Genomic DNA, 13187 nt, shown 5'->3' with positions numbered 1-13187 from the left:
GATTGAAATAAATTCAGTCACTGTCCAACAATGCTATTGAAGCTGATAAGCTCGTGTAGACAAATTTGTAACTTAAGTAATTAAAAAAAACAAGATGGCGCTGTTTGTTTATTCTGTTTTACTAAAAGCCATTCAAGATAGTGGAACATCCATACATATCCACTTCAAAATCGTAAATATATCATATTTAAAGAATATAAAATGTATGCTGTCTGTATTGAGATACACTGACTGATGAGTAAATTCAACTAATATTATGTGATATTAACAACAGGTTTCATTAACAGATGGCGTTGGTAATAGATTCATAGGATATTTTACTGTACTATGTACATGAATATTATCCATGCACTTTTGAAGTCTACTCTATATTTAAAATAAAGTGCTTTTTGATTACCATATTGGTTTTGATGAATTTTTTATCCCAACGAAATGTGATTTTCACCTAATGAAATAAGAGAGAGACATGTACTATTAAAATATAAATGTACTATTTATTTTATGTAAAAGAATCCAAATCTTCCGTCTTTATTTCGAGAAGAAATAGTAATTAATATCGATTATGATGTAATGTTTGACTATAACTATTCCAAGATCGAGCTTTTCCAGGGCAAGTTACAAAGATATCAGTATCCAATAATAAATAAAAACGTTTAAAAAATAGTTTTTTAACTGCTATATTCCGCCATTACGGAAACCAATATGGCCGCCGCACGGCTGATTACCGCGCGAATTTAATTGTCACTAAATTATTTCATTTCACCTGCGTCCAGCATTATTATACGAAAAAAACAATTTGAAAATTTTAATCTATAGAATTTTCAACCTTACGTCCTCTGTTTAAAGCAACGATACAGCCTTTCAACGGTAAATTTAATTTGGTAAACCACTAAAGGGAATAAAGGCAAGTGTCAACGTGTGAAAATGTTAAAGATTTATTGCCATAGAAATTTTTCCCGTATGCCTTTAAGCGTAAAGGTGAATTCGGTGTGAAGTTTGAACGTTTATGGAGCGAGCAATGTAATTATGTTGTCAATTTTTTTTTTAAATGCAAAATAAAATGGCCGCGCGTTTAATGCGGCTTCTAGTTAAGAGAAATAACTTTGTAATTTATTAAGTTTTGTTTTAAAAAGAGAAGTTATTATCGAGTTCGGACGGTCTCCGAGACGATTATTCACAATTATACGTAATTATGTATTTTCATTTAACGATATTGATAACGTTCTCGCGAAATTCCTCAGGGACTTCATTATAGATTATCAAGTTTTTATAACGGTATCTGCGCTATTTATTTCATTCTTCTTTTTTATAGGGCCACCTGGTCTTCTGAAAGCCCACTGAGTTTCTCGCCGGATCTTCTCTGTGGGTCGCGTTTCCGAACCAGTGGTAGATTCTGCGAAGCACTGCTCTTTCTACGACCAGTGTTAGCAACACCTCCGGCTTAAGCCACAAGAGCTCACCTACACGCTAGGGCAACGCTGATATAGCCTCTCAAGGCTATCAGCGTAGGTAGAAAAAAGGATGCTGACCGAAGACGCCAGACTGAGCGATCCTCCCCACCAGAAGAGTGAACAAGCTCGCAGCAAACCTGGTGTTAGGTTACGTTAAGCCCGCAGTCAATAACAACGTTAATACCAGCCGCGTATCTTGAAACTCGAGGTCTATAACGTCTCGAATGGGGAATCATATTTTTATAAATTTAATTTTTACTACACGACATTAATCCTTTATCACAGAAGTTATTCACGAACATTTTTAAAGGGGTTATGTTAATTAAAAAAATTAGTAGTAAGCTCTCAGCGTAATTCGAACCCAGGCACTGTCGCATCGCTCGATACGAACGCACCAGATGTCTTATCCTTTGGGCCGCGACGCCTTAGTATAGTATCTATATTTTTAGCAACGGCTTAATAATTTAAATAAATAAAAAAAATACAAAGGTGGGTAGGAACGATCGACACAGAATATTAAATCTAAGACAAGTGAACGCTGCGCGTGCTGCTAGCAAAAGTGATCCGAGGTGGCGTGATGTCCCCGCTGGTCGGTCGGTTGCCCCTCCAGATGACGAGTTGCCCCTCCAGATGACGTCACGAGTCCACGTGAGTGCTCGTCGTCAATGGCTCCGCCCATAGACTTTGACTTAAGAGGGAGTCGCCTCTAATACGGCCTCTCCTGACTGGTGGACGTCCACGTTCACCTCGATGTCATGACCGTCTTCAATCTCTGACGATGCAGGACTCACTGTGTGCACAGCGTTGCTATCGGGGTGTTCTATGATATCGTCATAGAAATAGATTGTTTGCATTACAATAATGATTTTGGTACCATGAACCATTAGTAAAAGTTAGTAGTTTTTGTGAGCATTTTACATCACATTTCAGTGTGTTCATGTATAGTAGGCCTTGTTGAGTTACGTTAGATGTACTGACGACACGGCACTGTTACCATATCGGGTGTATAATATACTGTGAGAGTAAAGTCTGGTTGACATGGCCAAGTTAACATGTCAAGCTAATACACTCGTAACGTGAACTGCGTTACCACGTCACACCTTTACGTGAACTTTGTTACCACGTCATAACATATACGTGAACTTTGTTACCACGTCACAACATATACGTGAACTATGTTACCACGGTACAACATCTACGTGAACTATGTTACCACGTAAATCTCTGCGTGAACTATGTTACCACGTTACAACATCTACGTGAACTATGTTACCACGTAAATCTCTGCGTGAACTATGTTACCACGTTACAACATCTACGTGAACTATGTTACCACGTAAATCTCTTCGTGAACTATGTTACCACGTAAATCTCTGCGTGAACTATGTTACCACGGTACAACATCTACGTGAACTATGTTACCACGTAAATCTCTGCGTGAACTATGTTACCACGTTACAACATCTACGTGAACTATGTTACCACGTAAATCTCTGCGTGAACTATGTTACCACGTTACAACATCTACGTGAACTATGTTACCACGTAAATCTCTGGAAGCATGCAGTCAACCCCAAGAATGTTTGACATTACGCGTCACTGGTGTCTCAACTAGTGCCTGAACCCTACGAGGACTCGGCCTAACCTGACCTCCACCAAAAATTAAATCAAATCTTGAATCTGTAGACTAGCGTTCGCGAGTCAACCAGAGGGCCCATTATGCCCCGTATCATTATTAAAGTTCCGAGTTTGTCAGTCAGACCTCTGACCATCTTAATACAGAGCAACGATCTCCTGGCCCACTCGACGTATGATGCAAAGCAATCTGATGCTAATTGCATAGCATTATAAAGAATATTGGCATAGTCTAACTTTTGCGGACCCAACGGCTTAAAGTCTTTTACAAAGTTACCCCACGTCCGGTCACTAGACAATCACACTTGTAACCAAGTACGCTCATCACTCTTAAGACAGCCCAAAACTCGTGACAAGTACTCAGTGCCTTCCCAGTTAAGGATCTAGCCCATTCTACTTCCTTACATAATGTGTCTATGTATTGCACGGCAGGGTAAAACTTAGAAATAAAGTAACCATGAGCTCGATCTGAATTTACGAATCTAATGGATTCGGTTAACATCCGTGCTGATGTGGTAGTTGCCTTTTTATTGTCACAACGCGTGGTGGAACTATTTTACATCTATTCTCAAACGCGGGTACAATCGACATGGCGATGGAACAACACGGCGTCCCGTTTGCATGATCACCGACCTGGACAGTCCGACTGTTGTCTAATTGACGTATTGATGGAGTGTGCCGACTAGTAACATTTTGAACCCTTCGAATGTTATTTCCACCCATCGAAACTGAGCATTCAGTCTCGAGCATGTTCTATCGCGTCAATAAAAATAGACCGTAAGGTCGGTTGTGATAAAGTCGTTGAGCTAGTTACTTGGTGATTTATTACATTTCATAAGAGGGTATCCGACAAAAAAAAAATCTACTTCGCACCAAGAATCGATATCATTAACGCTGGGGTCAAAATTAGAAATATAAAAATGGTTCGACCTTACTTTGGACAGTGCACTTAATGCTCCGATGATCCTGTCTGTAGCGTCGTACGCGCGGGACTCTGACGGCGGCGGTGATGTGATTCCCAACGCCACCACGGGTCCGGCGCCACCACCGTCCGCGGTCGAGGGACGTGCGTCTTCTATCTGCGACCCTAGCGGGCTCGACTCACGCGCAACGTTCACATTTGAGTTTTAAGCAATTAAACGCGCCAATATTATTCCTAATTGGTCTCGAAAATTCGGCGAATGCGAGCGTCCTCCTACCCTGCTTCCAGTTACACGTATATCGGTCATTACGTTGTTAATTTAATGCAAATTTTAAAAACAAACTGTACGCCAGGATAACCCAAAAGCGGATAGGGCACAAGCCCTATCCCACTTCTGATTTTAGCAACGGCTTAATAATTTAAATAAATAAAAAAAATACAAAGGTGGGTAGGAACGATCGACACAGAATATTAAATCTAAGACAAGTGAACGCTGCGCGTGCTGCTAGCAAAAGTGATCCGAGGTGGCGTGATGTCCCCGCTGGTCGGTCGGTTGCCCCTCCAGATGACGAGTTGCCCCTTCAGATGACGTCACGAGTCCACGTGAGTGCTCGTCGTCAAGGGCTCCGCCCATAGACTTTGACTTAAGAGGGAGTCGCCTCTAATAATATATTACTCATCATACGAGACTACTTGTCGAACCGTTCGTTCCGATATCGAGTCGAGGGAACGCGTTCCCGGCCCCGTCACGTCACAGCCGGAGTCCCGCAAGGCTCCGCCCTCTCCCCGTTACTATTCAGTTTGTATATCAACGATATACCCCGGTCTCCGGAGACCCATCTGGCGCTCTTCGCCGATGACACCGCCATCTACTACTCGTGTAGGAAGAAGGCGTTGCTTCATCGACGACTTCAGACCGCAGCTACCACCATGGGACAGTGGTTCCGGAAGTGGCGCATCGACATTAACCCCACGAAAAGCACAGCGGTGCTCTTCAAAAGGGGTCGCCCTCCGAACACCACGCTGAGCATCCCTCTCCCGACTAGGCGCGTCAACACCCCCGCCCCCGCCGTTCGCCCAATCACGATGTACGACCAGCCCATACCGTGGGCCCCGAAGGTCAAATATTTAGGCGTCACCCTCGACAGTAGGATGACATTCCGCCCCCACATCAAGACGGTACGCGATCGTGCCGCCTTCATCCTAGGACGTCTCTACCCGATGATATGTAGGCGAAGTAAAATGTCCCTTAGAAATAAGGTGACACTCTACAAAACTTGCATACGCCCCGTCATGACCTATGCAAGTGTAGTGTTCGCTCACGCGGCCCGCATACACTTAAAATCCTTTCAAATTATTCAATCCCGTTTTTGCAGGATAGCCGTCGGAGCCCCGTGGTTCGTCAGGAACGTCGACCTCCATGACGACCTGGACTTAGAGTCCATCAGTAAGTATCTGCAGTCGGCGTCCATGCGCCACTTCGATAAAGCGGCACGACACGAGAACCCTCTCATCGTGGCCGCCGGTAACTACATTCCCGATCCTGCGGACAGAATGGAAAGCAGTCGACGTCGCCCTAAACACGTCATCTCGGATCCTCCTGATCCACTAACGGTGCTTTTAGGTACTTCAAGCACCGGTCACCGTTCTCGTCGAACCCGTCGCTTGCGACGAAGGGCTCGACGAGTAAATTAACTCTCAGACACAGCCCACTGAGTTTCTCGCCGGATCTTCTCAGTGGGTCGCGTTTCCGATCCGGTGGTAGATTCTGCGAAGCACGACTCTTGCTAGGGTTCGTGTTAGCAACATCGTCAGGTTTGAGCCCCGTGAGCTCACCTACTAAAGTTAAGGCTACGCTGAAATAGCCGCTAGGGCTATCAGCTTAGGTAGGAAAAAAAAAAAAAAAAAAAAATAATATATTAATACGTGAAGCAAAAACTTTGCACACCCCTTTTTACGAAAATTGCGCGGACGGAGGAGTATGAAATTTCCTACACTTATAGAGAATAAAGAGAAGGTGTGCAGAATGCTAATATACTTTTAAAATTATCCATAAAAAAATAAATTAGATCAATAAAAAAAACATTACACACACTACCATGTATTTGACGACGTTGGGTTATGTTTATTGCAATGATTTCTTAAAATTAAACATAAAAAATCTCATCGAAAAATACATCAAATTTTAATGGTACACGTGTGATTAAAAAACTAAAATAATAACTGGGAATAAATCTGAAACTGAAAATACCCGATTTTTAATGTGGCGTTCGACGGGTTAAGAAATTTTCCCGCAAGCGTAACAGATGATATTGAGTTATTTATCTATTTGTCGCGCACGTACTTAATGCAAATTTAAGACTTATATGATTTTCTCATGGATACCATTATCAGAACTGGACTAAATTGAAACAGGACCACACGGAAAGCGCCATCTTTCTAATAAAAAAATAATCATCAAAATCGATTCACCCAGTCAAAAGTTATGAGGTAAGAAACACAAAAAAATAAACAAAGTACAGTCGAATTGAGAACCTCCTCCTTTTTTGAAGCTGGTTAATATAATTAGTTTTAACTAGTGTCCCAAGTAGTCGAAATTCGACTATAATTAATTGGAATTGTAAGTTTGTACACTATTATGATTGTATTTTATACTTCTATAATCACAAATTTCGCCAAGACTACACTATAATTTTTTTTTAATAAAGACAAACAATATTTAATCTATTCTCAATTTGACAACAGACGTCAAGAATAAAGGTTTGACAATAAATAGTATGCATGCGTGTGTGCGTCAAATACATGGTATGTAGTGTGTGTAATGTTTTCTTTATTGATTTAATGTATCTCTTATGCATTATTTAAAAAAAAAATTATCATTGTGCACTCCTTCTCTATATTCTCTATAAGTGTGGGAAATTTCATACTCCTCCGTCCGCGCAATTTTCGTAAAAAGGGATACAAAGTTTTTGCTTCGCGTATTAATATATAGATTACGCGTCGTGAAAGAAGAGAATCGCGTTTTTCAACATTATTTCTATTCAAACAGCAATATTGCTCTAATATAGGTAAACTTCGTTTTTGATAACTAAATCAGACGCTATTAAGATTATCTCTATATAATATAAAAAATAATTGCTGTTCGTTAGTCTCGCTAAAACTCGAGAACGGCTGGACCGATTTAGCTAATTTTGGTCTTGAATTTTTGGTGGAAATCCAAAAAAGGTTTAAAAGGTAGATAAATATGAAAATTCTCGGAATTAAATAAAAATAACAATTTTGTTTTCCCTTTGGTGTGTCCCCCGTCGGACAAATTGCTTTTGTTTGTTTTAAGTTTATTTTATACAAAAGCTTAGCTCTTTTTTTTATCGATTGAGGCACTACAAAGTCTGCTGGGTCAGCTAGTCAGAAATAAAAACAGGTCATTACTGAACCTAAAATTATTAAAGTTTTGTATTCAAGTTAATGTTCACGATTGACTTCCACGGTGAAGGAATACCATCGTGTAATAAAAATCAAAACCCGCAAAATTATAATTTGCGTAATTACTGGTGGTAGGACCTGTTGTGAGACCGCGCGGATAGGTACCACCGCCCCGCCTATTTCTGCCGTGAAGCATAATGCGTTTCGGTTTGAAGGGCGGGACTGCCGTTGTAACTATACTTGAGACCTTAGAACTTATATCTCAAGGTGGGTGGCGCATTTACGTTGTAGATGTCTATGGGCTCCAGTAACCACTTAACACCAGGTGGGCTGTGAGCCGTCCACCCATCTAAGCAATAAAAAAATAATAATAAAGGTATTGTGAACACGTAACTTTGCCGTCGGCACGGATTAATGAGGCAGAAGCAATCTGATTAAAAAAAAAGTGTAATTCACTAATGTTTCTTTGATAACAATAAGAGATGATTATGTTAATGCAGTTTTTCATCTCGTAAACAATGTTATTAGGTCGGTTCTTACCACGATTTTCGGAATTACGGTATCGCTAACTTTCCCAGAATAATCTAGTAACTATCTATGCCGTTAGGACGCGACATCGAGTGTTTTGTTATTGCTTAGATCGGTGGACGAGCTCACAGCCCACCTGGTGGTAAGTGGTTACTAAAGCCCATAGACATCTACAACGTAAATGCCGCCACCCACCTTGAGATATAAGTTCTAAGGTCTCAGTATAGTTACAACGACTTCACGGCAGAAATTGACAGGGCGATGGTACCTACCCATGCGGACTCACAAGAGGTCCTACCACCAGTAATTACGCTAATTATAATTTTGCGGGTTTGATTTTTATTACACGATGTTATTCCTTCACCGTGGAAGTCGATCGTGAACATTTGTTAAGTACGTATTTCATTAGAAAAATTGGTACCCGCCTGCGGGATTCGAACACCGGTTCATCGCTCGATACGAATGCACCGGACGTCTTATCCTTTAGGCCACGACGACACAAATTGCTATAGAGGTAACACCCGTAACTAGGAAGATGGTAGACATTTGTCTGCTCTTAGCTCTTAGCTGTCTTCAGTTCATCCGTGATCATGGCGCGTGCAAAAACCGTAATATCGGAAACGCATTCATTTGGAAAATCATGAGAGAAAACCCGTTAAAGTGATAATAACTATGTCATTAATAGTCTATTGGCGGTACAGCGCCCTGTGAGCCCGCCCGGATGGGTAGCACTTTCAACCTACTTTTTTTTTATTGCTTAGATGGGTGGACGAGCTCACAGCCCACCTGGTGTTAAGTGGTTACTAGAGCCCATAGACGTAACGTAAATGTGCCACCCACCTTGAGATATAAGTTTTAAGGTCTCAGTATAGTTACAACGGCTGCCCCACCCTTCAAACCGAAACGCATTACTGCTTCACGGCAGAAATAGGCAGGGCGGTGGTACCACCCGGGTAGGTACCAACACCTTTAACCTACTTCTTCCGAAGTCTTTCGGTTGAAAAGCGGAGTAACCTTCCTAATGTACTGCTGAGACTTTGCCGTCACATCTCAAGGTGGTGGACGGCATTGTGAGGGTCTCCAGTGATCACTTAACGCCGTTCACTTATCTAAGCTATAAGTATTTTTCTGTTAAATTTTTTGATTGCCCTTGTAGGCAGATGAGCATACGGCCCACCTGATGGTGAGTGGTTACCGTCGCCAATGGACTTCAGCAATGCCAGGGGCAGAGCCAAGCCGCTGCCTACAAAGTCAATTGCCATTTATAAGACGGTATATGAGAACGGCTCGACCGATTTTCAAATATTGAAGGATATATTCTGAAAGATTCTAGAAAAGTAAAACATAATACCGATATCACATTAATATGACCAGAAAATAATAGATGTATACTGTTTTAAAGTAAATAAAGAACACGCTTATATATTATACCGAAATATAACCGATTGATTTCATATTTAATCGACATTAATAAGGATATTAGAGCAAAGTTATAATATTCTTGTATCGTCAATGATCCTTGACGCGCGCGGGAATTGTCAAGTTAATTGGTCGTCTTGGAGTCGGTGGAAATGTTGTTTGAAGATTCTGTTACATATAAACAAACATATATTTTTTACTGCTTAGATTGTTGGACAAGCTCACAGCTCACCTGTTGTTAAGTGTTTACTGGAGATCATAGACATCTACAACGTAAATGCCGCCGCTCACCTTGAGGTATAAGCTCTAAGGTCTCAGTACAGTTACAAAGGCTGCCCCACCCTTCAAACCGAAACGCATTACCTGGTACCTACCCGTGCGGACTCACAAGAGGTCCTACCACCAGTAATACATACCAAAGAACGCTGTTATCTTAACAATACGTAATGAAGCTTATATTCATATTTCACGTAACATACGTTCTCAAACAAGCCAAAAATAATACAATCAATTGCCTACCTCTTGATGCCGTGAACAGGTCTTCCAGTTTGAAGTTAAATAAAACAAAAGCTTAGCATAGCGTAACGTCACATTGATGTCATTCTGGTCAAACGTCGCAGGATCTCCGGTAAGGACTAGGCATCAATCAATTTACAGCAAATAAAAAAGTATAATATTTCCTGTTCGCATGGCCTAACAATGACCACTTTCAAACTTGTTTTACCCAAAATCTAAGGAGCCAAATCCGTCAGCCACTAAAGAACATTTGCTATAACATTTTTGTCATTAATGCTAAATATATAAAAATGAATTGCTGTTCGTTAGTCTCGCTAAAACTCGAGAACGGCTGGACCGATTTGGCTAATTTTGGTCTTGAATTATTTGTGGAAATCCAGAGAAGGTTTAAAAGGTAGATAAATATAAAAAATGCTCGGAATTAAATAAAAATAACAATTTTGTTTTTCCTTGGATGTGTCCCCGTCGGACGGATTCCTTTTTTTTGTCCTATGTTTATTTTATACAAAAGCTTAGGTCTTTTATTTATCGATTGAGGCACTGCGAAGTCTGCCGGGTCAGCTAGTGCTAAATAAAACAACATCGCGGCCTTTGGGCCTCGTCAGCAAATCTAATTAGAGTAAATGGCGCAGGATATTAAAATTTGCACTCACCGGAACTAGGTCGGTCGCTGTATCTGGTGCAGTATACCCAGGCTGGCCACAGCTGGCCAGGGTTGCTCTGGGACTGGATGGAGCTCGCGTCCGAGCTTCCGCAGGTGGAAACCGCGCCGCTTGACGTCGACGAGACGATGGAACTCGCGGAGTCGGGCCTCTTCTGCTGCTCCAGACTCTTCGGAGGCTCCCTGTCTCTGGACAAGCGTTCGCCGATCTGCGATACCGTCTCCCTCAACCCTCCTAAAGGCGGCAAAGCGTTGCAATCACTCGTTTCCTTACTCTTCAAATAATCAAAGCCGTATTTCGATAAGTCCGGTTTGGATAAATCGTAAGGCTTATAGAGGATACTGTGGTTCGGTCCAATGGGCTTGGGACCTTCGATTTTGTTCGTTTTCCTGATGGCGTTCAAGCCGAACTCAGGGTGCAGGATGTTGTTTATGGAGAAGGCGACCGGCGTGGTGGGTTGCAGCCGCTGCCCCCTCGATCTGTCCAGTTCAAACCTCTGCTCCTCCCGGCTGAAGTGTGGCTTTACGTCGGGCGTTTCAGGGCGATAGTAGTCCTGGTATTCCATCTCGTTCTGACCGCGTCCCGGGCTGGGAGGCGGGGAGTCAGGCTGCACCTTCACAATTGTCATGTTCGGAGAGCCTCGTTCGTACTTCGATTCTATTGTGGTGCAAGTGTACTGGCTCTGCGGGCTGTATGCGAGGGTCTCGGCGTGCGGCGCCGGGACTCGCCCCGTCACCGGTCCCGGACTGTTAGCCTGGCTAGGGCTGCAGCGGTCCTCGAAGGCCATTCTCGTGTTCCACCTGTCACGCAGCGAGCCACCCGCGACGCGTCTCTATCAGCCGTGACGGTGTTTGTTCATCGTTGGGACGAAGAACACAATGCGGGTCCCCGGTTCCGTGTGGCGCGCGATTTAAATGCCTCCACTAATGTCCGCGACCGATTCGAATTCGAGACGCGGTCGACTGTTTGACGCGAGTTTCGAATGTCATTAATATTAATCGATACGGAGGCTCATTAGCATGGATCCTTTGCCGCTCGACACGACGGACGACACTTGTTTTCTTTTTTTTTTTTCGTCGTGTAGACGCCGGGCGCGTGACAGACAGCCGGAGCTGTCAAATTGAAACGTCACTTTGCGTTTGACGCGGACGTGGCACTGCGCTCGCGGCGGCGGCGGCGCGGCGACTGCGCCCCTCGCCTGTCTCGGGGGACACGCCCCCGAACAAACAAGCTTCTCACCCTACCCCGACCTCATGTTGGGCGGTCGCCGCCTTCTGATCGATGTAAAAACGCAGCGTCTCTCTCTGGCTTGCAGTAAGGCCTTGATACCGAAAGGGACGCATAGATTCCGATTGATTTAACTTGATTGTGTATTTAGTGGGCCGGTTGAGATTTGTAATTCCGCCGTGGATTGCCGGTTCGGCTCTTTTGCGCGATCGTAATGTATCAATAATACTGCGGTCGCGTTTGTACGCACGCCACAGAATTTCAATTAAAACCTGACAGAATTATTATATCGATAGACCTGGGTCGGCGGCCATTTTGATAAATTATTAAATAAGGTTTTTTTATTCCCTTTAGTAATTAAGTTATAGGTGAGCTATTGTTGTCGTGTTTAGGTTCACGCAATTAGTAATTGGCGCGTCGTTTGTAGTGATTAATTAAATTATTTAAATTGTAATCGAACTAACATCTACTATTTCGGGGACTTAAATTACAATCAAGACTTCATTTACCTACACAAATTTACTTGAATGTAATTGGCAAGCGTCTTGAAGTGGCACGTTGACCATGCCCGGTGGGCAATGGAAGTAAGAGACTTGGTTAGAGACTTAGGAAGTTACCTACTGGTGGTAGGACGTCTTGTGGGTCCGCACGGGTAGGTACCAACACCCTGCCTATTTCTGCCGTGAAGCAGTAATGCGTTTTCGTTCGAAAGACGGGGCACCGTTGTAACTATACTGAGACCTTAGAACTCATATCTCAAGGTGGGTGACAGCATTTACGTTGTAGGTATATGTCTGTGGGCTCCGGTAACCACTTAACACCAGGTGGGCCGTGAGCTCGTCCACCCATCTAAGCAATAAAAAAAAGTATTTAGAGCAAGCGATGTAAGCTTATCTACTCGTGCGAAATAAAAATAGCGTGATTGTCGGAGAACTGTGTCTTGGTCGGTTTTAGATCACGGCGCGTTCCACCGCCTCATCTTTGAGGATTAATGGAGGAACTGTACCAAGGGACGCCGGGAGAAGAGGGAGTAAGTTCATTAATTCCAAAAAAGCTTCAGAATTCCAACGGCACGAATTAATTTACTTACATTCCCTTCGCAATCATCACGAAAATCGAAAATCGAAACTTATACTCATAATCGAGAACACGATTATTTTGACATTTTTTTTTAGTCCTACCTATGCTGATAGCCTTGAGAGGCTATTTCAGCTTCTCCTTGACGCGTAGATGAGCTCACGGGGCTCAAACCGGAGTGTTGCTAACACAGGCCCTAGCAAGAGCAGTGCTTCGCAGAATCTACCACCGGATCGGAAACGCGACCCACTGAGAAGATCCGGCGAGAAACTCTATGGGCTGTCTGAATGATGATGATTTTCTAAAAAAGCGTATTTTTTTAGTTTT

The 13187-nt window shown here is 42.8% G+C and overlaps 1 protein-coding gene across 1 annotated transcript in view; it reads right to left on the bottom strand.

Moving 5' to 3' along the window:
* Positions 1-11718, bottom strand: part of LOC101739896 (segmentation polarity homeobox protein engrailed-like) — a 42001-nt gene extending 30283 nt beyond the window's left edge. The window contains exon 1 of the mRNA NM_001044085.2: positions 10548-11718. Within this exon, the coding sequence (NP_001037550.2) occupies positions 10548-11343 (796 nt within the window). The 5' untranslated portion in view covers positions 11344-11718. The remainder of the gene's footprint in view (positions 1-10547) is intronic.
* Positions 11719-13187: the final 1469 nt, after the last annotated feature.

Source organism: Bombyx mori, chromosome 2 (assembly GCF_030269925.1).
Source record: "Bombyx mori chromosome 2, ASM3026992v2".
Taxonomy (NCBI): Eukaryota; Metazoa; Arthropoda; class Insecta; order Lepidoptera; family Bombycidae; genus Bombyx; species Bombyx mori.
The sequence above is the reverse complement of the archived record's forward strand: the minus strand, read 5'-3'. Positions and strand labels throughout refer to the sequence as shown.